Source organism: Oncorhynchus keta, chromosome 10, assembly GCF_023373465.1.
Source record: "Oncorhynchus keta strain PuntledgeMale-10-30-2019 chromosome 10, Oket_V2, whole genome shotgun sequence".
NCBI classification, from domain to species: Eukaryota; Metazoa; Chordata; class Actinopteri; order Salmoniformes; family Salmonidae; genus Oncorhynchus; species Oncorhynchus keta.
The window spans coordinates 45,324,209-45,351,367 of NC_068430.1; the positions used below are offsets into that span (position 1 = coordinate 45,324,209).

Below are 27,159 nucleotides of genomic sequence, written 5' to 3' on the forward strand. Positions count from 1 at the left end.
ATCCAGCCAAACACACACACGTACGCACTCACACATGCACGCATGCATGCACCACACAAAATTTCTCTATTAGAACTCGGGTCTGACAGAACTATCATGAGGAATAACTGGAATATTTTCAAGTAATCAATGTGACAGGTGAGTACTGGATTCATAAGTAATTCCAATTTTATGGTAATCCTAATGGGATTTTGTGGGAATGCAGAGGTATTGTATTGCGAGTTACGGCAGCCAAAACATGGAAATCAAAGAGCAATTGAAAAGTGTTGTGAAGCAGAAACTGAGACAGAAAGCTAAATGAAGTGAGTTGAAAACAACATGAAGTTGATAGAATATAACATATCACACATCATAGTGTCTGTCATACTTTAGTTGAATGGATTTGGAACTTAATCCTTGGGTGGTGTTCGGGTCTGTGGCACCCATTTTCAATGTTTCCTAAAAGAAAAATGATACAATGAATTATTTTTTCAACTTGAGACTCATTGACCTTGGCCTGATTTTCTGTAAAGAAACATTTGCATTGTGCACCCCCCTACACATTTATACTACATATGTGATGTTCGGGTCCACTATTACCCGAGGGTAATCAAATTGTGTGTGTGTGTGTGTGTGTGTGTGTGTGTGTGTGTGTGTGTGTGTGTGTGTGTGTGTGTGTGTGTGTGTGTGTGTGTGTGTGTGTGTGTGTGTGTGTGTGTGTGTGTGTGTGTGTGTGTGTGTGTGTGTGTGTGTGTGTGTGTGTGAAGACAAGTAAAAATGAAACAAAAAGGTTTGCTGTGTGCCTTCACTCTGTCTTCCTCCTCCCCGGGCCTGCTGTTTCAACATAGCACGAATAACCTGTCTGTCTCACTGCCTGTCTCCTGCTTTTCTCGCACTCTTGACCCTTTGTAGTGTGTGAAACTATACACAATGTCTTGTGGGAACCTACACAATGTTATTACAATATATTATTTTCAACCATTGTAAAAACAAATCTGTATTTTCCCACACTGTACCCCAGCCAGGTGCCAATTGGGGGAGGGACACAACAAATAAATAGTGTTGCATGTGTGGCTCCTTACCACAATCAGTGGCAAAAAAAATATCTCTGCTCATAGGGCCTTTTTTTGCAGAGAGAAAAGTTAGTGTGGAAGGAACGTCTTCCACTTTGGAAGATATGAGGATAATGTCACTGTCAATTTGGAGTCCGACAGTGAGTTGGTTGAAGAGGGTGAGGTTGACCCTCAGCCAGCCCCAGGACCAGCCCATCAGCAACCAGCTCATCGGCAGCCTGCAGGAGAAATTTAGATGTAAAAAAATTGTGAAATTGAATAGTCTTCTTGCCCAAGGAATGAACCACCCCACATGGCTGCCAATGTGATAAGGATGCAACCAGGGCCAACAAGGGTGGCGGTTACTCATGTGCAGGACATAAAGTCTTCTTTTAAACTATTCAACCCAGAAACCATCCAGAAAATCAATCTGGACTGCAATCATTTGGAGGGAAGGCGTGTTTTTGGAGAGAGATGGAAAGGGATGGACCAAACTCATTTACATGCATACTTTGCGGTTCTTATCCTTGCTGGTGTTTTCAGATCCAATGGGGAATCCACAGAATCCCTGTGGGATGCAGAAACTGACATAGAACTTTTCTGTGCATCAATGTCTCTGAAAAACTTCCACATTATTTCCAGGATTATCCGCCTCGATAACCGAGACACCAGACCAGCTCGGCGGCAGAGAGACAAGCTAGCTGCAATCAGGTCAGTGTGGGACAAGTAGGTGGACCAGCTTCCCCTGTTTTACAACCCTGGGCCCAATGTTACTGTTGATGAGTAGCTTATGCCATTTAGGGGCCGCTGCCCCCTCAGGCAGTACATTCCGTCTAAACCCACAAAATATGGAATCAAGATCTGGGCTGCCTGTGATGCTGTTTCATCATATGCGTCGAACTTGCAAGTGTATACGAGGAAGCAAGATGGAGGAGCCCCTGAGATGAACCAAGTGATGCGGGTTGTCCTGGACTTGAAGCAGGGATGCCGTGGCCACGACATAACAAGCAATAACTTTTGTACTTCGCACAAGCTGGGACAGGAGCTCCTCAAGAGGAAGCTAATGATGGTAGGAACAGTACGATATAACAAGCCAGAGCTCCCAACTCAACTGTTGATTACACGGAACAGGCCTATCGATTCCACTAAGTTCCGTGTTCATGGCCGACACGTCCCTAGTGTACTATGTGCCAAAGAAAGGCAAAAATGTGGTACTCATGAGTAAGCTGCATATGGATGGGAGAATCTGTGGCCAGGAACATCAAAAACCAGAAATTATAATGGACCTCAAAAAGGAGGATTGGACAATTTAGGCTAGTGACTGGCTACAGCTGCAAAAGAAGGACCCTACACTGGACACTTGGGATATTCTTCAGCATCCTGGACATCTCGGCGTACAACGCGTTTATAATCTGGATGGCGTTGAACCCAGATTGGAAAAGAGGGAAAGCTCCAGAGGTAACGGCTCTTTCTTGAGGAGCTGGGCAAAACCTCAAATTTAACATATCCCAATGACCCCAGCTTCTGCAGCCATCGTGAGGAGGATTCAGGAAGAGGATGCTGGTGTCCCATCTGCCCGACCCACAGAACCAGCAACTCCAATACCAGAAGTAAGTGTGAGTGATGTTGTTGCATGTGTGTGTGTCTGACTCTCCTACCTGCAGTGACTATATGAGTGAGTGAGTGAGTGAGTGAGTGAGTGAGTGAGTGAGTGAGTGAGTGAGTGAGTGAGTGAGTGAGTGAGATGTTTGTAAAATTCCTAAGCGAAGTGTTTTCATTCGGTATCAAAAAGAAGAAGCACCGCAATGTGTGTGGACCCAAGAAGGACAAGAAGACTTGCAAGTACATTTGCAACACACACCCAGTAAAACTCTGTGGTTTATAAACTGACCTTAATTTGTTTTCAACGGTTCTCATTTATCATAAAATACTGTATGTAAAATTTGTTCAGTTCAAAGCAAAACATCAATAGCGATGGAAACCTTGCTTCATTTAAGTTTGTTCAAGACAAACATGATTTATTCCACCCATGTCTTCATTATAATTTAATTTATTGTGCTTTTAAAAAAATGTGATCTAGCAGGTAAATGGAAAATATTAACAGTTAATGGTGTCTATATGGCTTGTAATTGATGTACGTCAACATCTATGTATTAAGAATGAAGTATTTTTACATAAATTATTATGGCTGTATTGTTTTGAAAACCCAATAATGTTGTAGGTTCATCAGACCCGCAAACATTGGGTGAATAACAAAAACTTGAACACCACACAAGGGTTAATGTCAAACCCTTTGACTAGTGACCACAGGAGAGTCTGCGGATAAGAGAACAGGTTTAGAGTTTAGCTTGAGAGTTCAGCTTTCATAGCTCCATTAGGTAAAATACATAAAGCACCTGTTTTTCCTAAGAGCTCAAAGTGTGTTATATTGAGAGAGGGGGAAATCACCTCATGCACTGCCATCCACTAAACTTCCAATGCCATTAATTTGTTTTCTGAAAGAGAATGAGAGAAGGGTTCTGTTTGGCTAGAGTTCCTTGTGCTGGTGACCTGGGTCATGTTCACGGGGGGAGATGTGTTGAAACAGATTTAGGTCATTCAGTGCAACCTTAACCCTCATTCTTACCCTAGTCCTTGGGGGGGATGCCTACGGTCACAAATAAAACATTTGGAAGGATGGGACATTTAGAAAAACCTAATGTTGAATAGTACATTTGAAACCTCTTCTAACCCATTGCAACACATTTGGGGTAGATAGGACGCTTAGAATAAGTGGGCAAAAATAAAAATAAATATTCATATTCATCCAAATATTCATCCAAAAATTGCATCCATGTCCAAGAATGTTATCATCCACAGGACAATATCTATACAGTGCCTTCAGAAAGTACTCATACCCTTTGACATACTCCATATTACAGCCTAAATAAAAAGTGTATGAAATAGATTATTTTTCTCACCCATCTACACACAATATCCCTTAATGACTATGTGAAAACATATTTTTTGAAATGTTAGCAAATGTATTGAAAATTAAATACATATATATCTAATTTACATAAGTATTTACACCCCTGAGTCAATACTTTAGAATTACATTTTTCCGCAATTACAAAAGTGAGGCTTTCTCTATGAGCTTTGCACAACTGGATTGTACACATTGTTATTTTTTAAATTCTTCAAACTCAAGTTGGTAGACAACCATTATCTAGTCTTGCCATCAATTTTCAATTCGATTTGACTCAAAACTGTAAATAGGCTACTCAGGAGCATTCAATGTCGTCTTTGTAAGCAACATCCGTGCATATTTGCCATTTTATTTTATGTCCTGCTGAAAGGTGAATTTGTTTGCCAGTGTCTGTTGGAAAGCAGACTGAACCAAGTTTTCCTCTAGGAGTTTGCCTGTGCTTAGCTCTATTCCATTTGAAAAACTCCCTCGTCCTTGCAGATGACACATATACCCATAACATGATGCAGCCACAACCATGCTTGGAAATATGAAGACTGGTACTCACTGATGTGTTGTGTTGGATTTTCCCCAAACCTAACGCTTTGTATTCTGCACATAAAGATAATTTCCTTGCCAATTTGTTTGCAGTTTTACTTTATTGCCTAATTGCAAACAGGATTCATGTTTTGGAATATTTTTATTCTGTAAGTGCTTCCTTCTTTTCACTCTCTCATTTATATTAGTATTGTGGAGTAACTACAATGTTGTTGATCCATCCTCAGTTTTCTCCTATCACAGCCATTAAACTCTGTAACAGTTTTAAAGTCACCATTGGCCTCGTGGTGAAATCACTGAGCGGTTTCCTTCCTCTCCGGCAACGGAGTTAGGAAGGACGCCTGTGTCTTTGTGGTGACTTGGTGTATTGATACACCATCCAAAGTGTAATTAATAACTTTACCATGCTCAAATGGATATTCAATGTCTGCTTTTTACATTTTTACCCATTTAGGTGCCCTTTGCGAGGCCTTGGAAAACCTCCCTGGTCTTGAATCTGTGTTTGAAATTCACTGTTCGACTGAGGGACCTTACAGATAATTGTATGTGTGGGGTACAAAGAGGTAGTCGTTCAAAAATCATGTTTAACACTATTGTTGCACACAGAGTTTGTCCATGCAACTTATTATGACTTGTTAAGGTCATTTGTACTCCTGAAATTATTTAGGCTTGTCATAACAAAGGGGTTCGATACTTATTGACTCAAGACATTTCAGCTTTTCATTTTAATTCATTTGTAAAATTTTATAAAAACATAATTACACTTTGACATTATGGGTTATTGTGTGTAAGGCAGTTGCACAAAATATGAATTGAATCAATTTTAAATTCAGGCTGTAACACAACCAAATGTTGAAAAAGTCAAGGGTTGTGAATACTTTCTGAAGGTACTATAACTGGTGAAAAGGCTTGGATGTGGAGTTCCAGGTTAGAACCCGGCCGATTCCAGCCAAGGTAGAGCATCTCCTATTGCAAAGTTAGTCCAAGAATCCTAGCAAAACTCTAACCCTAACCTTAACTCCCATATGGTGCCTTCTTTGTTGACGCAAATTGGACGAAGCTGTATAGAACCATTTCGGGAAGGTGAATGTTTCTGATTGTTCTGGAATTTTTCATATAAACCACATAATCCTTGTGTTATTCAAACATTACATTGGTCTTTCGGCTAGAGTAATCAGGCCTTCAAAAAGACTAGAGGGGGGGTCTGGGAGAAGTAGGAATGTGTGCATGTGTGAGAATGTGTACGTGTGTGTGTGTGTGTGGTGGTGGGGGGGATTAGTAACAGCTGAGTACATGTTGACCTAAATGACCTTGCCTTCCCTCAAATGCACCCTTTTCTCCCCCCTCCCATGTACCTCTCCTAATAATGACCCATTATTTTGGCCACGTCCCTCACCAGCCAACTGAACAACAGGGGTCCATTCCTCCACTGGCTAACCCTGCTAGACCAGCACTCTAAAGGAGAAGACAACATAGGAGAGACGAGGAGAGGGTATTATTGAACCCTGCTGGACCAGCACTCTAAAGGAGAAAACAGGAGAAGAGAGAGGATAAAAAGGAGATTAGTTAACTCCTGACACTGGTAAGTTATATTTCATGACTACTACACAGTGTTTTTGGTTTTCTCTCTAAGCATACTCTTGTGCTGCTAAACCCCACTGTCACTAGAGAATGACTCAAGGGCCAATGGGGTTTGGTTTTAGTAAGGGACTAATACAATAAACTGGTAATGTCAATCGGTACACATCATCATAAAGTGGTGTAATTCCACTTTTGTTAGTGTCATGTCCCAGAGTGTGATTTGGATATTTGTCTGATTGGCAACAACGTTACTGTTATTTTGCTGACTCATTACGTACAGTATAATTTCTATTTATGCACATGTTTAAGTCATTCAATTGACATCCCTTGAAACTCATCCCTGCTGTTTCTGTAGCTGTAGCTTGACTAGTACAATATCAACACTCAGTTTGTTGATAATATCAGTCATCTCAATATTCCATTCAATAGACCATCAAATAATATAACTTCTGGTGCATAATCCTCTTTTGTGTATGACTTGTGTTAAGTTCTGTTGGCACCAGACAAACCCAATGCCAGACTCACACACTCATGGCTGCTTTCAGAGCAAACATTCCATCTGCATTCTTACCAACAACTCAACAATACTCCCTTGGTTCCAAAGCAACAGGGATCCTAGATGTGACCTCTTGGCAACCTTAGGTCTGATCTGAGGTCAGATCTGAGGTGCAGAAACAAACACCGAAACATACAGGGTCACATTCGGAGAACAGGGAAATGTGGAGATCTAAACCTAAAAAGACTGTACATCGTTTGAAATATCCAGTTGCATTTGATTTGCCCTTGGAGGTGGTTGTGTCTGAGACAGTGGACATCTGGAGTTGTGTGTGTGTGTATCTGTGTCTGTGTGCGCGTGAAGACGAACCAAGACATCTCCAGCTATACTTAGGCTAGACAGGCCGGAGGCAGTAGGGAGAGGTGGACCCTAGAGGTCATGCAAACATTGGACTAATGCCCTTGTTAAAAACAAAATAGAAGAGCCTGTAAAATATAGATCAATTACCATGCAGATGGGGTTTACTAACCAAAAAATCTACCAGGTTACTATCGCTGATTGCGATCATACAGAATTCATTTACAACATTCGCTTTATCACAACTGTTTATCCTAAGGGGTGATATGGTTGTGATATGAATTGAAACCAAGTGCTGTATTTTTAAGATGATTTGGTAAATTTTTAGATGCTAGCATTAGCACTAACCAAAGCCTACTGAATTTAACGCTTTGACTGACAATCTCTTATCCCAGGTGTGTAGCCTGAGAATGGCCCTGCTGTGTGTGGTTGTGGCTTTTGCCCTGACTCTGCTAGGCCCCTGCCCCAGTGTGTGTGCCCCTCAGGGGGGGGCAGAGCCAGACGAACAGCCCTATGACCTGGATGACTTTGATATGAATGGAGAGACAGACTGGGAAAACTTGGACCTCAATGGAGAAAACTACGACTATGAAGACCTAGACCAAGAGGTGAGAAGGAGAGGAGGAGAGAGGAGAGACTAGCAGAGGGTGAGAAAGAAGGAACAAGAGAGGAGAGGCAAGATAAAGAGAGAAGAAAAGTAAGAGTGGACAATATGGGCGATAGGAATAGGTGTGAGAGGGAAGGGAGGAATGATGGGAGTGAAAGAAGGGAAACTAGAGAGAGTGGTTGAGAGAGGTGAATTGGTCAATCTACTAATGTACTCTTCTCTGTGAGAGCAGATCGAGGTGGGGACGGTGGCCCCCCCTGCTCCTGAGACCCCTCCCCCAGCCAACATGCCCCCTCCTGAGTATGAGGAGGAGATGACCCTGTTCCCCAGGCCGACCCCTCCCCTGGCTCCAGTAACTCTGGACTTCAAAGGACCAGGCCTGTTTGGACCCGACACTGGCCTGGGTGAGCCACGTGTGTGTGTGTGTGTGTGTGTGTGTGTGTGTGTGTGTGTGTGTGTGTGTGTGTGTGTGTGTGTGTGTGTGTGTGTGTGTGTGTGTGTGTGTGTGTGTGTGTGTGTGTGTGTGTGTGTGTGTGCGTGCGCAAAATGTAATCTCTCTCTGTGCAGGTATGCCTATGTGTCTGCTGTGCGTATAATAATAATAATAATAATATATCATTTAGCAGACACGTACATTTTTCTACATGTTTTATTTCACCTTTATTTAACCAGGTAGGCCAGCTGAGAACAAGTCAAGTTCTCAGTTACATCTGTGACCTGGCCAAGATAAAGCAGAGCAGTGCGGCAAAAACAACAACACAGAGTTACACATAAACAAATGTACAAAAGGAAAGAAAAAAAAATCAAATTACAGTTTGTGCAAATGTAGAAGAGTAGGGAGGTAAGCAATAAATAGTCCCTAGAGGTGAACATAATTTCAATTTAGCATTAATACTGGAGTGATAGATGTGTAGATTATTATGTGCATGTAGAGATACTGGGGTGCAAAAGAGCAAGAGGGTAATAATATGGGTAATAATAGTATTAATAATATTTATAAATAATATTCATCCAAAGTGACTTACAGTCATGCATGCACACCAGTAGGAGTGTGTGTGTGTGTATGTGTGTAATGTTCTCTCTGTCTCTGTGCAGGTATGCCTACATGTTTGCTGTGTGTGTGCATCAGTGGAAGTGTGTATTGTGATGATGCTAACCTGGAGCAGATTCCTCCTCTGCCTAAAGATACCACACACTTCTACGGACGCTTCAACAGTATCAGACACGTCAAGAACACTGACTTCATCAACCTCAGTAAGATATATGCAGGCACGCGCACACACAGGCACAGAGGCACACACACACACACACACACACACACACACACACACACACACACACACACACACACACACACACACACACACACACACACACACACACACACACACACACACACACACACACACACACACAAATCACCCTGCAAGTAGTTAGGGTGATTACACGGGCTGCTGCGGCTATTTGATCATAATGTAGACCTACCAGAGTGGCCGACAATGGATAAAATGGAAAACAATGGATAAAAATGCATCTCATAACATTTGAACATAGAAATAGCTGTTCTATCATTCAGCCTACAGCAGCAGAAAAGGTGTGGTGTTCAATGTAGGCCTAAAATCCCTGATACTTTTGAAAATAAACGTACACAGCTTGACAATAACCTGTTTATCCACTTGTCCTTCAGACGAGGCAGTGTCTGAAAATGTTGTGTTGTTTGATACAAGAAACCACTTTACAAAGTAAAACTCATTATTATTCCCATACCATTATTACAGAGAATCAGACAAATTATGCTCCCCTCTGCCTATTGGCTGCTTAGCTTATTAAAGACAGTCTCAAAATACAACACTGCCCCTTTAAGATATAAAAAAGCTCTTTACCTGACTTGCTTTTCAAAGATCTTGTGCTCTCATAGGAAGCAACCACTCACCCATTGTTGACTCCAAATTAGCTATAACTGGGCTACTAACTCACTAACTAGCAAAGAATATGAACAAATGTGCACAGGTGACTACATGTAGCTCTCGCTTTGATCTCAAAACAAGCGCAACCGCTCATGCTTTTAACTTGTTATGGCTGCAATCCCGTTAACGGGATAATTGTCATCAACAACCGCTGAATTGCATAGCGCCACATTCAATGAATATTACTAAAAATATTTATATTCATGAAATCACAAGTGCAATATAGGAAAACACAGCTTAGCCTTTTGTTAACTTCTTAAGCATTTTCACTTTTGGATAAATAGCATGCCCAGTGAGTATAACAGAACTTAGCAGGCAAATCCCATAGGACTAACCATTCAGAATAAAAAAGAGGTTTACTGTTGTAAACAAAGATAATAGCTTCTAATGCTTACGCCGAAAAGCCTTTTTAAAATCTGACATGTCGGATGGATTCACAACGAGTGTAGCTTTAATTTAGTATCTTACATGTGTGATTTAATGAAAGTTTGATTTTTATATCATTTTATTTGAATTTGCTGCGCTGCATTTTCCCTGGCTTTTGGCCAAGTGGGACGCTAGCATCCCCTATCCTAGAGAGGTTAATCCATCTGCCTTGTCAGATTTTGAAAATATGCTTTACAGCGAAAGCAATCCAAGCGTTTGTGTAAGTTTATCGATCGCTCGACAAAACATTATAGTGGTTCTGTAGCTCAGTTGGTAGAGCATGGCGCTTGTAATGCCAGGGTAGTTGGTTCGATTCCCGGGACCACCCATACGTAGAATGTATGCACACATGACTGTAAGTCGCTTTGGATAAAAGCGTCTGCTAAATGGCATATATTTATTTATTTATTTATATTATGTACACTTAGCATCAAGTAGCTTGGTCACGAAAATCAGAAAAGCAATCAAATTAATCGTTTACCTTTGATGATCTTCGGATGTTTTCTCTCACGAGACTCCCAGTTACACAATAAATGTTCCTTTTGTTCCATAAAGTTTATTTTTATATCCAAAATACCTCAGTTTGTTTGTCGCGTTATGTTCAGAAATCCACAGGAAAGAGCGGTCACGACAACGCAGACAAATTCCAAATAGTTTCCGTTATGTCCACAGAAACATGTCAAACATTTTTTATAATCAATCCTCAGGTTGTTTTTAAAATATATAATCAATAATATATCAACCGCACATGTCTGAAGACTGTTGACACCTTGAGGAAGCAATAGGAAAAGGAATCTGGTTGATATCCCTTTAAATGGAGCAAAGGGAGGCTATGGAACATGGAGTTTTCAAAATAGAAGCCACTTCCTGGTTTGATTTTCCTCAGGGTTTCGCCTGCAATATCAGTCCTGTTATACTCACAGACAATATTTTGAAAGTTTTGGAAACTTTAGAGTGTTTTCTATCCAATACTGATAATAATATGCATATATTAGCAACTGAGACTGAGGAGCTGGCCGTTTACAATGGGTACCTTTTCATCCAAGCTACTCAATACTGATGAGTAATTCACGTAACTTTACTCAAAACGACAACAAATATCACCTATGCCTGAGGTGAAACAAGCATTCCCCTGCCGCTCTACCCTCATGCGGATGGTCGAAAACTGCCCCGAAACGGCGGGTGAAATCCTCATAGTGGTCCAACACGATCCATGGCTGTGCCGAGACTATGCAACATGGTCGAGTGCTGCTGGACACGCTCCTCTACTAACAAAGGAGGGCTTTGTGCACCTGCTGACTCCATTTTAAGGTGCGTGTTTCTGTAAGGCGTCTAGGTGTAGCAGGTAAGGCGGAGTCAGGCGCAGGACACAGAGATGATTAATTCACGTAACTTTACTCGAATAATAGTAAGGCAGAACAGTTGAAACTGGAGCAGCAGCATGGCCAGGTGGACTGGGGACAGCAAGGAGTCATCATGTCAGGTAGTCCTGGGACATGGTCCTAGGGCTCAAATATTCCAAGAAGGAAAACAATAATAAATAATAATAAGGTCAGAAATACAGACCAATTTACAACGAACAAACATGCACAAAACCATGGGGGAACAAGAGGGTTAAATAAGGAACATATAATTATGGGAATGGAAACCAGGTGTGTACAATGACGACAAAATGAATGGAAAATGAAAAGTGGCGGTGGCGGCTAGAAAACCGGTGACGTCGACCGCTGATCGCCGCCCGAACAAGGAGAGGGGCCAACTTCGGCGGAAGTCGTGACAGCAGGACTATTTTGCTAGCACAGACTTGAATATGTTCCTGGATTCTTCCGATGGCATTGAGTACACGTATGTACATATGTACCCCAAACAGAAGCCATGGATTACGGGCAGCATTTGCACTGAGCTAAAGGCTAGAGCTGCCACTGTCAAGGAAGGGGACTCTAACCCGGAATCTTATAAGAAATCCCGCTATGCCCTCCGACGAACCATCAAACAGGCAATGCGTCAATACAGGACTAAGATCCAATTGTACTACACCTGCTCCGACGCTTGTCGGATGTGACAGGGCTTACAAACAATTACAAATAACAAAGGGAAACACAACCGCGAGCTGCCCAGTAACACGAGCCTACCAGACAAGCTAAATTACTTCAATGCTCGCTTCGAGGCAAGTAACACTGAACCATGCATGAAAGCATCAGCTGTTCTGGGAAGACTATGTGATCACATCTCCGTAGCCAATGTGAGTAAGACCTTTAAACACGTCAACATTCACAAGGCCGCAGGGCCAGACGGATTTCCAGGAAGTATACTCTGAGAGTGTGCTGACCAACAAGCAAGTGACAGACAAGGCAAGTGACATCACCTTGTCTGTCCGTAATTCCATCATGTTTCAAGCAAACCACCATTGTCCCTGTACCTAAGAACACTAAAGGTAACCTGCCGAAAAGTCTACCGACCCGTAGCACTCACATCTGTAGCCATGAAGTACTTTGAAAGGCTGGCTATGGCCCAAATCAACACCATTATCCCAGAAACCCTAGACCCACACTAATTTGCATTCCGCCCCATTAGATCCACATATGATGCAATCTCTATTGCACTCCACACTGACCTGGCAAATGGACAAAAGGAACACCTATGTGAGAATTATAGTAATTGACTACAGCTCAGTGTTCAGCACCATAATGCCCTTGTAGCTCATCACTAAGCTATGGACCCTGGGACAAAACATCTCCCTCTGCAACTGGATCTTTTCGACTTCCTGACGGGCCTATAGGGAAGAGATCAGAGACCTGGTTGTGTGATGCCAGTAAAACAACTTCTCCCTCAACATGATCAAGACAAAGGAGATGATTGTGGACTACAGGAAAAGCAGGACCGAGCACGCACCCATTCTCATCGACGGGACTGTAGTGGAGCAGGTTGAGATCTTCAAGTCCTTTGGTGTCCACATCAATACCAAACTATCATAGGCCAAACACACTAAGACAGTCGTGAAGAGGGCACCACAAAACCTATTCCCCCTCAGGAGACTGAAAAATATTTGGCATGGGTCCTCATATCCTCAAAAAGTTCTACAGCTGCACCATCGCAGTATGGCAACTGCTCTGCCTCTGCCCGCAAGACACTACAGATGGTAGTGCGTATGGCCCAGTACATCACTGGTGCCAAGCTTCCTGCCATGCTCGATACCAGGCGGCTTCAGAGGAAGGTTCTAAAAATTGTCAAAGACTTCTTCCACCCTAGTCATAGACTTTTCTCTCTGCTACTGCAATGTAAAGCGGTTACTTTTATTTCTTATTTTATACTTATCTATTTTTTACTTAACACGTATTTTTCTTAAAACTGCATTGTTGGTTAAGGGCTTGTAAAGTAAGTATTTCACTGTTCTGTAATACCTGTTGTATTCAGCTCATGTGACAAATACATTTTGATTTGATTTGAAATTGACTCCATGTGGTATTTAAACTCAACGAATTCGCTTCTAATGAATTTAAGAATGATTCGCTGCTGAATTCAAAGTAATGCTGAACATATTACACAAATATTAACAGAAAGCATTAGTCAAATTGACCCCAGAATTGGAATATAAACTCAATACATTAAGTATTGACTTTAAGAATGATTACCTGCTGCATTCAAAGATAACCAACCTAAAGCACTAGACTAAACTTCACTTGCATCATCCTTGTGGTATAGACGGGTACACATAGTAATGCTTTCACTGATTGTACATATTTGAAGATAGTTCATACACGATAAAGTGCTCGTTTTGTTATCCTACACTTCCTGTGTCCTTTCTGTCATCCTGTGAACCCCAGGTCCTACTGCTCACAGCTATATTTTGTTGAACTTTTTCCCAAAATAACTGCCAGGTGTGTGTTTGAAGAGACTAGTGGGTTGTCTGTGTTTACATGTCTATACCACTGGCTTGTATGATCTGACTGTCTGTATTTTAGCCAATGAGGCACAATGTGTCCAGCTAAACGAATGCACTGCCAGGGATAATTGTTACTTCGGCCTGTGGGGAGGTGGAGACACAGCAGCAGTTGTAGTATGGACGGTGGGGGAAGTCAGGATTTTGCAATTGAGTTGTATTTGTCTATATAAGGGCCATGTAAGTTTGGTGCTGACCAGTTGACCAATGGCATTATGCTGGAGATAAGCAACCGCGCTCAGGTGACTGTCCCACAGTCAGAGTCATGCAATAACTTGATTTTAGATGTGCTGCAGCAAAACTTTGATCTTGGGGCTTACATTGCTGATGACAGTAACTCTCCGCAATCTATCAGTGGATTGATGTCTACATTGAATGAAAGCAAACAGGAAACGTTTAGCTGGACTGAAACAGGGGGGTTTTGATAAGAGAGTGTTTCATCTTCCTAAAAGATGCTAGAGTCAGGATAGACTTTTTTTGTAGGAGATTGTGATGAAGATGACAGTGTCGTTGTGTTGGAATGTGCTCGGGAGACAGACTCTGTTGTAGAGGAGTTAGATAGGGAACTTGGTGGAAGGAGGAACCTGGGAAAGGAGTGTGAGCGTCTCAGGGAGGAGAGATGCTGTACAAGGAAAGGATAGATGAGGCTGAAGCTGTTGCACAGATGCTGTTAGAGAGGTTTGTATGGATTTTATCACTACCATGTGTGTTGTTTCAGTAAAAGCATCACAGGTTGTCAAGGTTGTTTTGGAAAAACTTGGTGGGTCACAGGTTGACAGGTGACCAGGTCCAATATTCTGCATGGTTTCGGAGGCATGACAGGTTTCAATGTGACATCTGGAGGATGCTTTGAATAAGCTCACCCTTTGCACTGATGCTACTAGTAAGTTTGGACACAAGTATGGCACTACAGCCATACTTCTAAAGGATGGCACTAAGTTTGATTTAGATTTGAAAGAGCAGGAATCCGTCTCTACCAAGTGCACCTTTGACACAGTGCGTGCTATGGTTTACGATGGGGTCAGTAGTGGTGGTGGAGACATTGATGCTCTTTGTATGATTAACCCATTACAGTCTGGGGGGTTCTACTAAGCTATATGGAATTGTTTTAGGTAGGTCATAGCAAGGATAATTTTGGTACTGAATTTAGATCTTTGTTTTTATATACATTGCATTCTGAAAGTATTCGGACCCCTTTCCTTTTTCCAAATTGTGTTACATTACAGCCTAATACCAAAACAAATTAAATGAATTGTTTATCTCATTAATCTACACACAATACTCCAAAATGACAAAGAGGAAACAGATGTATTACAAATAAAATTAGAAATAATGTATCTACATAAGTATTCAGACCCCTTGACATGAAACACAACATAAATTGAGCTCAGGTGAATCCTGTTTCCATTGATCATCCATTAAATGTTTCTACGACTTCTGGTAAATTTAATTAATTGGACATGATTTGGAAAGGCACACAGCTGTCTATATAAAATCCCACAGTTGACAGTGCAAACCAAGCCCTGAGGCGGAAGGAAATGTTATTAGAGATCCAAGACAGGATTCTGTAGAGGCACAAATCTGGGGAAGGGTACAACAACAATTCTTCAGCATTGAAGGTCCCCAAGAACACAGTGGCATCCATCATTCTTAAATGGAAGATGTTTGGAACCACCAAGACTCTACCCAGAGCTACCCACTAGGCCAAACTGAGAAATCGGGGAGAAGGGCCTTGGTCAGGGAGGTGACCAAGAACCCGATGGTCACTCTGGCAGAGCTTCAGAGTCCCTCTGTGGAGATGGGAGAACCTTCCAGAAGGACAACCTCCTCTGCAGCACACCACCAATCAGGCCTTTATGGTAGTGGCCAGATGGAAGCCACTCCTCAGTAAAAGGTACATGACAGCCCTCTTGGAGTTTGCCAAAGGGAATCTTAAGGACTCTCCGACGATGAGAAACAAGATTCTCTGGTCTGATGAAACCAAGATTGAACTCCTTCTGTATGCCAAGCGTGTGGAGGAAAACTGGCACCATCCTTATGGTGAAGCATGGTGGTAGAAGCATCGTGCTGTGGGGATGTTTTTCAATGGCAGGTTCTGGGAGACTAGTCAGGACCGAGGGAAAGATGAACAGAGCAGATCAGAAAGTACAGAGAGATCCTTGATGAAAACCTTCTCCAGAGTGCTCAGGACCTCAGACTGGGACGAAGGTTCACCTTCCAACAGGATAACAGCCCTAAGCACACAGCCAAGACAACACAAGAGTGGTATTGGGACAAGTGTCTGAATGTCCTTGAGTGGCCCAACCAGAGCCCGGACTTGAACCCGATCGAACAGCTCTGGAGGTACCTGAAAATAGCTGTGCAGCGAAACTCCCCATCCAACCTGACAGAGCTTGAGAGGATCTGCAGAGAAGAATGGAAGAAACTCCCCAAATACAGGTGTGCCAAGCTTGTAGCGTCATACCCAAGAAGACTGGCTGTAATCACTATCAAAGGTGCTTCCGAAAAGTACTGAGTAAATGGTCTGAATACTTATGTAAATGTAATTTTTTTCAGGGGGGTTTGCTAACATTAATAACATTTCAGGTTTATATTTGCTAACATTAATAACATAAAATACCTGTTTTTTTCTTTGTCATTATGGGGTGTTGTGTGTAGATTGATGACGGGAAAAAACAGTTTAATATATTTTAAAATAAGGCAGTAACATAACAAAATGTGGAAAAAGTCAAGGGGTCTAAATACTTTCCAAATGCACTGTATAAAAAATATTTGATGAACATTTTTATTGGCCTTACTGCTATTAGTCCTTACAAACATAGCACAACAGATAGTCCCAAAGAAAATCAAAAGGAAGTTTGCCCTGAAGTGTCTGTCCTATATCTGAGTGATACCATGAATGGGATCATTTACAAAGTGTGAGATCTATCACTATGAACGTTTGCTTGAGCATGTGCATAAATTACTCACAGCCATGATCGTGACGCACAGTGCCAAGTGGTGGAATAGGGGGACTGCTTGTCAAGCATAGCCTAGTGAATGGGGAAAATGTATGTTGAACATGTGTGAAATTGTGAGAGTAAATCATTTTACATTTTTAAATAATAATCCATGTAAAGTACAGCAACTAGAGGCACGTGTGAAAGTACATGTATTGTTGAAATATTATAACAGACTGAGATAATGGGGCATTGAATGAGAGATGGCTGATCTTTCTCTGTTGGATGATTTTGCACATATTGCATTTCGCAGAGAGCCTGTTTTTAGAGAAAGGTGGGATTGGCTCATCAGATATCGTTTCCCAAAACCAATATTTTTGCGAGGATTTAAAACCTACTTTAGAAAGACAAACATGCATGCCATTCCGGTGCACATCCAAGTGCTTATATCCACCCTCAGGTTTTTGTCAACGGGCACTTTTCAGCTGGAACTTGAAGATGGGTATTTCACAGCCCTCGATGAGCCGATGTTTTGGATGCAATCATCAGCAAAATGAACAGTTACATACAATTTCCATAGACCATCGCAAAACAGGTTGAACTGAAGAGAGGTTTCCTGGCCATTAATCAGCCTGGTCTCATAGACTAGACATGACATAGTAAATGTAAATTTATGACACTCATGTTTGTATGATGTTACCTTTGGTTTAGTTACATAAGACAGAAGGTTACTTAAAGCGCAAACTAAAGTAGGGTGGTTAGTCAGGGTGGATGGTTAGGTGTACAGTCGTGGTCAAAAGTTTTGAGAATGACACATATTAATTTCCACAAAGTTTGCTGCCTGTGTCTTTAGATATTTTTGTCAGATGTTACTATGGAATACTGAAGTATAATTACCAGCATTTCATGAGTTTCAAAGTCTTTTATTGACAATTACATGAAGTTGATGGAAAGAGTCAATATTTGCAGTGTTGACCCTTCTTTTTTAAGACCTCTGCAATCCGCCCTGGCATGCTGTCAATTAACTTCTGGGCCACATCCTGACTGATGCCAGCCCATTCTTGCATAATCAATGCTTGGAGTTTGTCAGAATTTGTGGGGTTTTGTTTGTCCAGCCGCCTCTTGAGGATTGACCACAAGTTCTCAATGGGATTAAGGTCTGGGGAGTTTCCTGGCCATGGACCCAAAATATCAATGTTTTGTTCCCCGAGCCACTTAGTTATCACTTTTTCCTTATGGCAAGGTGCTCCATCATGCTAGAAAAGGCATTGTTCATCACCAAACTGTTACTGGATGGTCGGGAGAAGTTGCTCTCAGAAGATGTGTTGGTACCATTCTTTATTCATGGCTGTGTTCTTAGGCAAAATTGTGAGTGAGCCCACTCCCTTGGCTGAGACGCAACCCCACACATGAATGGTCTCGGGATGCTTTACTGTTGGCATGACACAGGACTGAACCTTTGGCCACGACTGTATAAGGCAAACGTCTAGCAACTCAAAAGGTTTGCTTGTTTGAATCTCATCATGGACCATTTTAGCTAAAAACAACTTGCAACGATGTACTACTTTTTAGCTACTTTTCAACAACTTAGCATGTTAGCTAACCCTTCCCTAAACCTTAACCATTTAACCTAACTCCTGACCCAAATCTTAACCTTAAGCCCTAATGCTAACCCCTAGCTTAGCTACCATTATAACCTAGCTAAGGTTAGCATTAGCCACCAAGCTAACGTTAGCCACAACAAATGGGAATTCATTACATATGTTTTGCTAATTCGAAACATATTGTACAAATTTGTAATATCCACAAATTAATACTTACCAATACGAAACATAACTTCTAATTGGCGTGTCTTGGATTTATATTTACTATGATAGGTCTACCCCTGAGTCCAGGTTGCGTCAATCAATTCCCATATATAAATGGATCAACAGATGGCACCCACATCTCCATAAAAGCAGCATCCCAAAACAAGTTCAAATATGTGAACAGAAAACGCTTCCCCTCACTTAATATGCAGGTGAAAGGTTATGTGATGTGCAAAATACACTGCTGAATGTGGTGGCCAGGTGGAACGCATGACTCGTTTATTCTGCAGAACAGCAATTTGGCCTAAGAACGGAAATGTTTGCCTATACGACTACAGGAGGGAGCTGTTTACAATGGATGTCTTAGTTGCCTACTCATTTGCCTACTCATTTGAAGTATATTTGCCAAATGTAAAGCAACTTGTCTTAATGGTCCTCTCTTTATAGCTATGTTTTATATTTGTACTTGTCAAGTCACAACTGAGCGTGCCAAATAAAATACTATATCTTGGTTGTTCTCGACCTCTGACCATAGCACCTATATTTCAGTCTAGAAAAAGCTTTCTTTGGTTGTGCCATTGCATTTCATGGTGCGGCGTTTTAGATTCCCCACAGGCTTTAAAAGGGATGACTTGATGACGTCATGTTCATTTGGCCCATGTTGACTCCAATACTTCCCACAGTTCAGTCAAGTCGGCTGGATGTCCTTTGGGTGGTAGACAATTACTCGATACACACGGGAAACAGTTGAGTGTACAAAAAAACAGCAGCATTGAAGTTCTTGACACAAGCCGGTGCACCTGGCACCTACTACCATACCCTGTTCAAAGGCACTTAAATATTGTATCTTGCCCATTCACCCTCCATTAGCACACATACACAACCCATGTCTCAAGGCTTAAAACTCTTTCTTTAACCTGTCTCCTCTACTTCATATATACTGATCTAAAGTGGATTTAACAAGTGACATCAATATGGGATCATAGCCTTCACCTGCAATCCCCTAGTCAGTCTGTGTCATCGAAAGCAGGTTTTCTTACTGTTTTGTACAATCAGTGAAGGTTCACACTTATGTTGAGAATATTGGGCTGTAGAGAGAGAAATGTTCCGCCTGTCTCAGCTAAAGTGGGGTGGAAAATACTCAGTAGGGTCTCTACTGACCAAATATGTGTCGTTTTGGAGAGGGACTGTGTCGTATATATCCAGTAGAAGTTAATTCTCCACCCTCTCCATAGCCACCAATGGACTGTACATGGGATACAAATTGGCTTGTAGTGTTAATAATTCTATTTTCCAATATTTATTCCCTATTGGAATTTGGTCTCTAGGTACCCTCTCTCAGGCCAGAGGTCACCGTAAAGCAGGCCTCAGTAACTGGTATATGGGCCCCTGAGCCATAAAATCAGCCATAGGTGTCCTTAAGCAATTATGTTTAAAATGTATAGTCTATTCAGCCCCAAGATCTCAGCCTTGATTTAATGCTTTGGCACCAGGCACAAAAGGGTGAAACAGCAAACAGCGAAGGCAAGAGTGTATTTAGGTCAGCCCTGCCAGCTGGAGGGGGAGAGATTTGCTGTGAACAAATCTCTTTGAGGAATGTGTCTGTCTTCCAATACATCTGTCTATGTCTGTATTTGTCTTTCTACGTCTGTCCAAATTGTTGTGGTAAACCGTGGGGTTTGGGGTGTGCGCGCAGAGATTAACACAGAGAAAGGGAGGTTCTAGGCAGAAAACACGACTTTACAAGGCAACAAAATAAACATCACAAAATAACGTGGGTTTGGCTCGGTCCTTCTTCTCAGGTGCTGCTCTGTCTGTCTCTCTGTCCCTCCTCGCGGTGTGCCACGGTGCTCCCTTTATGTGGCCTGCACGGCTGGTTGGCACTCTCCCCTAATTACCTCTACATGGAGCCATCCGCGTTGGGGTGCCCAGCCCGTGTACTCCCAACAGAAGGAGTCATTGTCGTGGCATGTACCTTCCCTCTATCACCAACCCCCAGGGTAGACTTCCCAGGATACTATACTGTCTATGTCTGTCTGTATTTGTCTGTCTCTGTCTGTATTTGTCAATTAAATATTTAAATATAGAAGTTGTTTTCCTTATATTTCGCATTTCTCCACACCTAGACCAGGTTTTCAATTCCAAACAGTAGAGTGTAAACTTTTCTACCTCTCTGAGCTAAAGTGGGGTGGAAAATACTCAGTAGGGTCTCTAACTAACCAAATATGTGTTGTTTTGGAGAGGGACTGTGTCGCATATATCCAACAGATATGAACGATACACATATCCCCATGTGCAGTTGCAAAAAAGGCTTTTTTTTATGGCAGTTTTTGAGCAGTGGCTTCTTCCTTGCTGAACGGCCTTTCAGGATATGTCGATGTAGGACTCGTTTTACTGTGGATATAGATACTTTTGTACTTCCTTCAGCATCTTCACAAGGTCCTTTGCTGTTGGTCTGGGAATGATTTGCACTTTTTGCACCAAAGTACATTCATCTCTAGGAGACAGAACGCGTCTCCTTCGTGAGCGGTATGACGGCTGCGTGGTCCCATGGTGTTTATACTTGCGTACCCTTGTTTGTACAGATGAATGTGGTACCTTCAGTCATTTGGAAATTGCACCCAAGGATGAACCAGACTTGTGGATGTCTACAATTTGTTTTCTGAGGTCTTGGCTGATTTCTTTTGATTTTCCAATGATGTCAAGCAAAGAGGCACTGAGTTTGAAGGTAGGCCTTGAAATACATCCACAGGTATGCCTCCAATTAAATTTGCCTATCAGAAGCTTCTAAAGCCATGACATAATTTCTGGAATTTTCCAAGCTGTTTAAAGGCACAGTCAACTTACTGTATATAAACCTCTGACCCACTGGAATTGTGATATAGTGAATTATAAGTGAAATAATCTGTCTGTAAACAATTGTTGGAAAAATTACTTGTGTCATGCACAAAGTAGATGTCCTAATCGACTTGCCAAAACTAGAGTTTGTTTGTGGAGTGGTTGAAAAACGAGTATTAATTGCTCCAACAAAAGTGGATTTAAACTTCCGACTTCAACTGTACATGCATACGGTATGCGCTTACAGTAGAAACGAGAACACAATGTACAGAAAATAAGGAAAACAACATGGAAGGGAAAGCGAGGACCAGCAAGAACATTTTCAAATTCTTGCAAAACTGCGCTATTATTTGCATACTTGATCTGTGCAAACGTGTGAAGTTTGGTGTGTTCTCCTGGAAGAGAGAATTGTATCTGGCTCAGTAAAGCCTCCAACATAAATTACCCGCGACGCTGAAATGGGCTACTTCTATGTGAATTAATGAGACGGCGGAACACACCTCAATTCAAACTGTTGTTAGAAAATAATTAGAAATTGACAAGTTGAAACATAGCCTATAGATAATTAGCAGGCAGCGCATGTTAACTGTCCTGTTGCGAAATAATCATATTTTGGAACAGTGTGTGCATTCTGACATGTGAATAAAACAACTCAAGCTGGGGGAGACCATTAGAGATATTTGGAACTCACACGTGAAAAGGTAAATTTGACAGATTCTTATGGAGATTTTTGTATTATGCTAATTAGGCTCCGAACCTCGTTGGGTAAGAGCTGAGTACCCCTGCTGTAGCCTGTCTTTTGACATGTGTGGAGTGGGAACAGTAGTTATTCTTGGAAGCAGTGATATTTTGAAATAGAGCTCATCTCTTCACTTTTGAGAGTTATTTGACAATGGCAAGTCTTTTGGAAACCTTATCCTCTGATCTTTCGGATACTATATGTACAAATCAAATATACAGAAATCAAAACTTCTTACCTGCATGTAGAAAGATTTGAAAAAGTAATTTTTTTGGCACTCAGGGAAAATAATGTCCTCTTAAGACTGCTTATACCACAGATTCTGTTTGTGATGTTGAAATTCTAACATACATTTCTTAAACAGACTTAGGAAAAGTCAAAGAAGGAGGTGAGCATGTGTGTGGGGGGCATAATACCAGTAATCCAAAAGTAACTGAAAGTAATCTGATTATGTTACAGAGTATGGGTAATCCAAAAATGACATTACTGATTACAATTTTGAACAGGTAACTAACTAGTAACTGTATACTAGTAACTGTATCGGATTACATTCAGAACGTAACCTACCCAACACTGTGTGTGATACAGTATATGTTCACCTCAACCCCCTGGTCTGTGCGTTCCAGACAAGCTGAAGAGCATCGACTTAACAGGGAACCAGATCTCTGGTGTGGATGAAGATGCGTTCCGCCCCCTATCACAGCTCCAGGACATCCTATTGGCTGATAACAACCTGCAGGCGTTGCCAGAACTCCCACCCACCCTCAGATACATTGATGTGCGCAACAACAGACTGATCAGCAATGGACTACATACAGATGGGTTTAAGGTGCGCACACACACACACACATTTGCACACACACACATAAATACATTCACATGCGCACACACACACTCTAACTATAATGTGGATGAATTATTTGATGTAAATGCCAGAAGGAATTCCTTTTGACAACATCATCGAACATTAAATACCAAAGTAGCTGAAGCAGTATTGTAGGATACAGTTCCTCTTGACTGAATAGAGATGGAGCTCCCTCTGGTGGCTTTTATTGATGTTTTACATTGTTGATTTACTCCATCTGGCCTAAACAGGAGATGAGCCTGCTCGAGTTCCTGTATCTGTCTGATAACAAGCTGGACTACATTCCTGTCCCACTACCTGAGAGCCTCCGAGTACTACACCTGCAGGTATCAACATGCATGTACACACACCCCTGATACACCTCACATACCGCACACACCTCTCATACACTCCTCATGCATCCCACACACACCGCTCATACACCTCACACGCCCCACATAAAAATACTACAGGTTACTATAGAATATTATTGTACTTACTATATCATTCTATTGCATTTTGTAGTAAACTCTAGTATACTTTAAAATCCTCAACAACAAAAAAAGACCCCTCGATCACGTGTAGTACTTGCTGTAGCATTTTGAAGAATATTGTAGAATACTCCACACTGTCTTATACTGTAGTATCCCTCGATTGTGTAGTGCTTACTATAGAAAGTTGTAGTATATTGTAGAATACTATATGTGACTAATACAATCAAATTGTATTAGTCACATTTAAAAAAAAAATATATATTTCAGGTTTTTAACCAGGTACAGTAAAAAGTAATTTGCACTTACAAGATAAAGCCCAGACAACCAGAGTTACAATGTAGTTTCCAAACAATAACACAGGACAAAATAAGAGATAAAAGTAAAAGGCAAGTCATTAAAGAGCAGATTAACAGTAAAACAACAATAGGATATTGGTGTGCAAAAGACAGAAAAGTAAATAAATAAAAACTGGGGGATGAGGTAGGTGAAAAGAGTCAATTTGATTATGACAGCTGCAGCCGGTTATTTACCAATAGCTGCTCAGTTTTGAAGTTGGTGAGGGAGATAAAAGTATGTACATGTAGATAGAGTTATTGAAGTGACTATGATCAGAGATGACCTGCTGGAGCGGTGTAAATGGGTGTTGCCATGGGGGAACTGAAATGCAAATAATCTGGGTAAACTAGGTTTGATTAGAAAATGTTCAAGCCCCCAACCAGTCTTAGTTTCCAAACAATATGGGGAATAAGAAAAAAGTAACAAGTCATTAAAAGCAGCTAAAACAACAATGGAGACTATATACAGGGGGTACGTGGCAATTTGTGGCGGCACCTCTTGCTGTATGTACATGTAGATAGAGTTATTGAAGTGACTATCTAGATGACTAGGGTGGCTGGGGGGAGTCTTCTGGGTAACTATTTGATTATGTTCAGGAGTCTTATGCCTGTTTAGAAGCCCTGGACCTGACACCGCCTCTTGCTGATATAGAGAGAATAGTCATAGATGGCTGGAAGTCTTTGATTTTTATAGCCTCAAGTGATGTACTGGGCCGTTCACACTCCCCTCTGTAGTGCCTTGCGGTCGGAAGCCGAGCAGTTCCCATTCCAGGCAGTGATGCAACCTGTCAGGATGCTCTCAATGGTGCAGCTGTAGAACCTTTTGAGGATCTGAGGACCCATGCCAAATCTTCTCAGTTTCCTGGGGGGAATAGGCTTTGTTGTGCCCTCTTCACGACTGTCTTGGTGTATTTGGACCATTACTTTGTTGGTGACATAACCACCAAGGAATTTGAAGCTCTCAACCTGCCCCACTACATCCCCGTCGATGAGAATGGGGGCGTGCTTGCTCCTCTTTTTCCTCTAGTCCACAATCATCTCCTTTGTCTTGATCATGTTAAGGGAGAGGTTGTTGTGCTGGCACCACGTGGCCAGGTCTCTGACCTCCTCCCTATAGGCTGTCTCATCGTTGTTGTGATCAGGCCTACCACTGTTGAGTCATCGGCAAATGTAATGATGGTGTTGGAGTCGTGCCTGGCCGTGCAGTCATGAGTAAACAGGAATTAAAGGAGGGTACTGAACACGCACCCCTGACTGAACACACACCCCTGAGGGCCCCTGTTTTGAGTGCAAATTAGATTCCATCATCTGTGGATCTGTTGGGGCGGTATGCAAATTTTTGTGGGTCTAGGGTTTCTGTGATAATAGTGTTGATATGAGCCATGACCAGCCGTTCAAAGCACTTCATGGCTACAGATATGCTAATATTTAATTAGCATATACCCTGCCCATTCCCCTGCCCATATCCCAATTTTTGCTGTATCAGCTGGTGGAGAGGCTGGGGAATGTCCTTATCCAGGTATGGGAGGCTACGATCTCTCTAACTACCATCAGGCTACCAAAACAACAAATCCCACCTTACCTTGTCCAAATATAATTAAGGAGAACATACATCAAGACCAGACCCCCCCCCACCAAATCATAAATAAACCAGCTTCAGAAACATATCAAATAACAATTTACCCTGCAGAGCCAGAATACCTGGACCTCATTCTGGAAACAGTTTGGCAAAGACTCCAACCCATGCATCTCTGGCAGACAATAAAGAATCTTAATGGAAATTCAAAGGACAACACAATCCCGACATTGAGGTCACAGGGTCAACGCATAGAGAGTTACTAAGAAAAGGCCGTACTGTTAAAAAAAGAATCTGCAAACTCCTGCGACCCCCGCACCTAATAGTACTGTCCTACAGTATTCTGTAATAATATCTGCAAAAATACTACTGTAAATACTACAGCAATGTCTGCAAAAAAACACAGTCAACACTACAATATACTAGTCATATCTGTAAAAACACTAAATTAAATATTACAGTATTCACTTTAATGTTTTTGTACAAAAACACTGCGCAAAAACACTAGAGTGAATAGTATAATATATAAATCTAGTAATTCCAGTACTGTATACTTTTTAAAAAAATCCTGTGGATCTCCCCACACCCAGCACAACCAGACTAGCGTACACATTTCTGCAGACTCTGTCTCAAACCTAGTATTCTCTGAGGGCTGAAAATAGAGGAGACATTGCAACTTGGTCAGATAGTGACGACCTGGTTTCTCTCTCCTCTCCTCTCCTCTGTAGTCATGGATTCTCAACGGGCACAGAGTCAAATTGGAGCAGCTCTCCAGATTAAATTAATTACTCTAATGACGTCTGCCATCATGTCTCTGCTTCTTCCAGTTTAATTTCCTCCTCAAAGTAACACATAACCCCCCCCACACCCCCGTCTCTCTGTTTGTCCGTCTGTCTCTCTCTGTCTCTCTGTCTCACTCTCTCCTCCTCTCCTCTCCCCACCAGAACAACAACATCCAGAATCTTCATGTGGACACATTCTGTAACAGCCACGACCGTAACTACATACGACGCTCCCTGGAGGACATCAGGCTGGATGGAAACCCTGTCAACATCAACCTGTTTGCCTCGTCCTACATCTGCCTGCCTCGCCTGCCTATCGGGAGTCACTGAGGGGAGCATTGAGGGGGCCAGCGAGGGGCTCTGCAGAGAGGGAGGCAGGGATGGGTCTACAAAGGCAGTGGAAGGGAGGGTGAGGGAGGAAAAGGAAAGAGAAAATATTCATTTTAAAAAAGCAAATCAAAGACAGAGATGAGTGTGAGGTGTGGGGAAAGGAAGGATGGAAAGGGGGAGTTGTTAATTCTATTCCGGTTCGCTATCTCTTTAATGTTAGCTGCTAACTCAATCCTGAGACACCTGTGATGTCACGCCAGTAAGAGGCTGAATGATTGATTGGCAGATGGCCAGATAAATGAGGGGCCGTTTGCTTGCACCTGACAGATATCAATCACGCTGAAATCCAACCTGGGCAGAGGAGAACAGCTGCCACTGCATCGACTGTCTGTATGTCTGCCTGTCTGACTGCTACTTTAGACCAACGGAAACATGTGTGTCGCCTCACAATGAGATCGTCATTCTTTACTATAGGTTGACCGTAATAAAAACAACTGTGATTCACTTAGTTTGGCTGTTAATCGACAATGTAAATGAATCAATTAAAGTATAAACACTGCTCCA

General features: G+C 41.9%; 1 protein-coding gene across 3 annotated transcripts; it reads left to right on the forward strand.

Annotated features, from left to right (window-relative positions):
* optc (opticin) lies at positions 1 to 27,159 on the forward strand. Of its 3 annotated transcripts, none has more exons than XM_035779431.2 (8): positions 1 to 138; positions 5,936 to 6,118; positions 7,366 to 7,578; positions 7,810 to 7,981; positions 8,673 to 8,831; positions 22,861 to 23,063; positions 23,330 to 23,425; positions 26,428 to 27,159. In XM_035779431.2, the coding sequence occupies exons 3-8, from the start codon at positions 7,381 to 7,383 to the stop codon at positions 26,593 to 26,595; spliced, it is 996 nt and encodes a 331-aa protein (XP_035635324.2). In that variant the 5' UTR covers positions 1 to 138; positions 5,936 to 6,118; positions 7,366 to 7,380; the 3' UTR covers positions 26,596 to 27,159. The 3 variants fall into 3 exon arrangements, with proteins under 3 accessions (XP_035635324.2, XP_035635321.2, XP_035635323.2); XM_035779428.2 differs by lacking the exon at positions 1 to 138 and adding an exon at positions 1,921 to 2,641; XM_035779430.2 differs by lacking the exon at positions 1 to 138 and adding an exon at positions 2,761 to 2,873.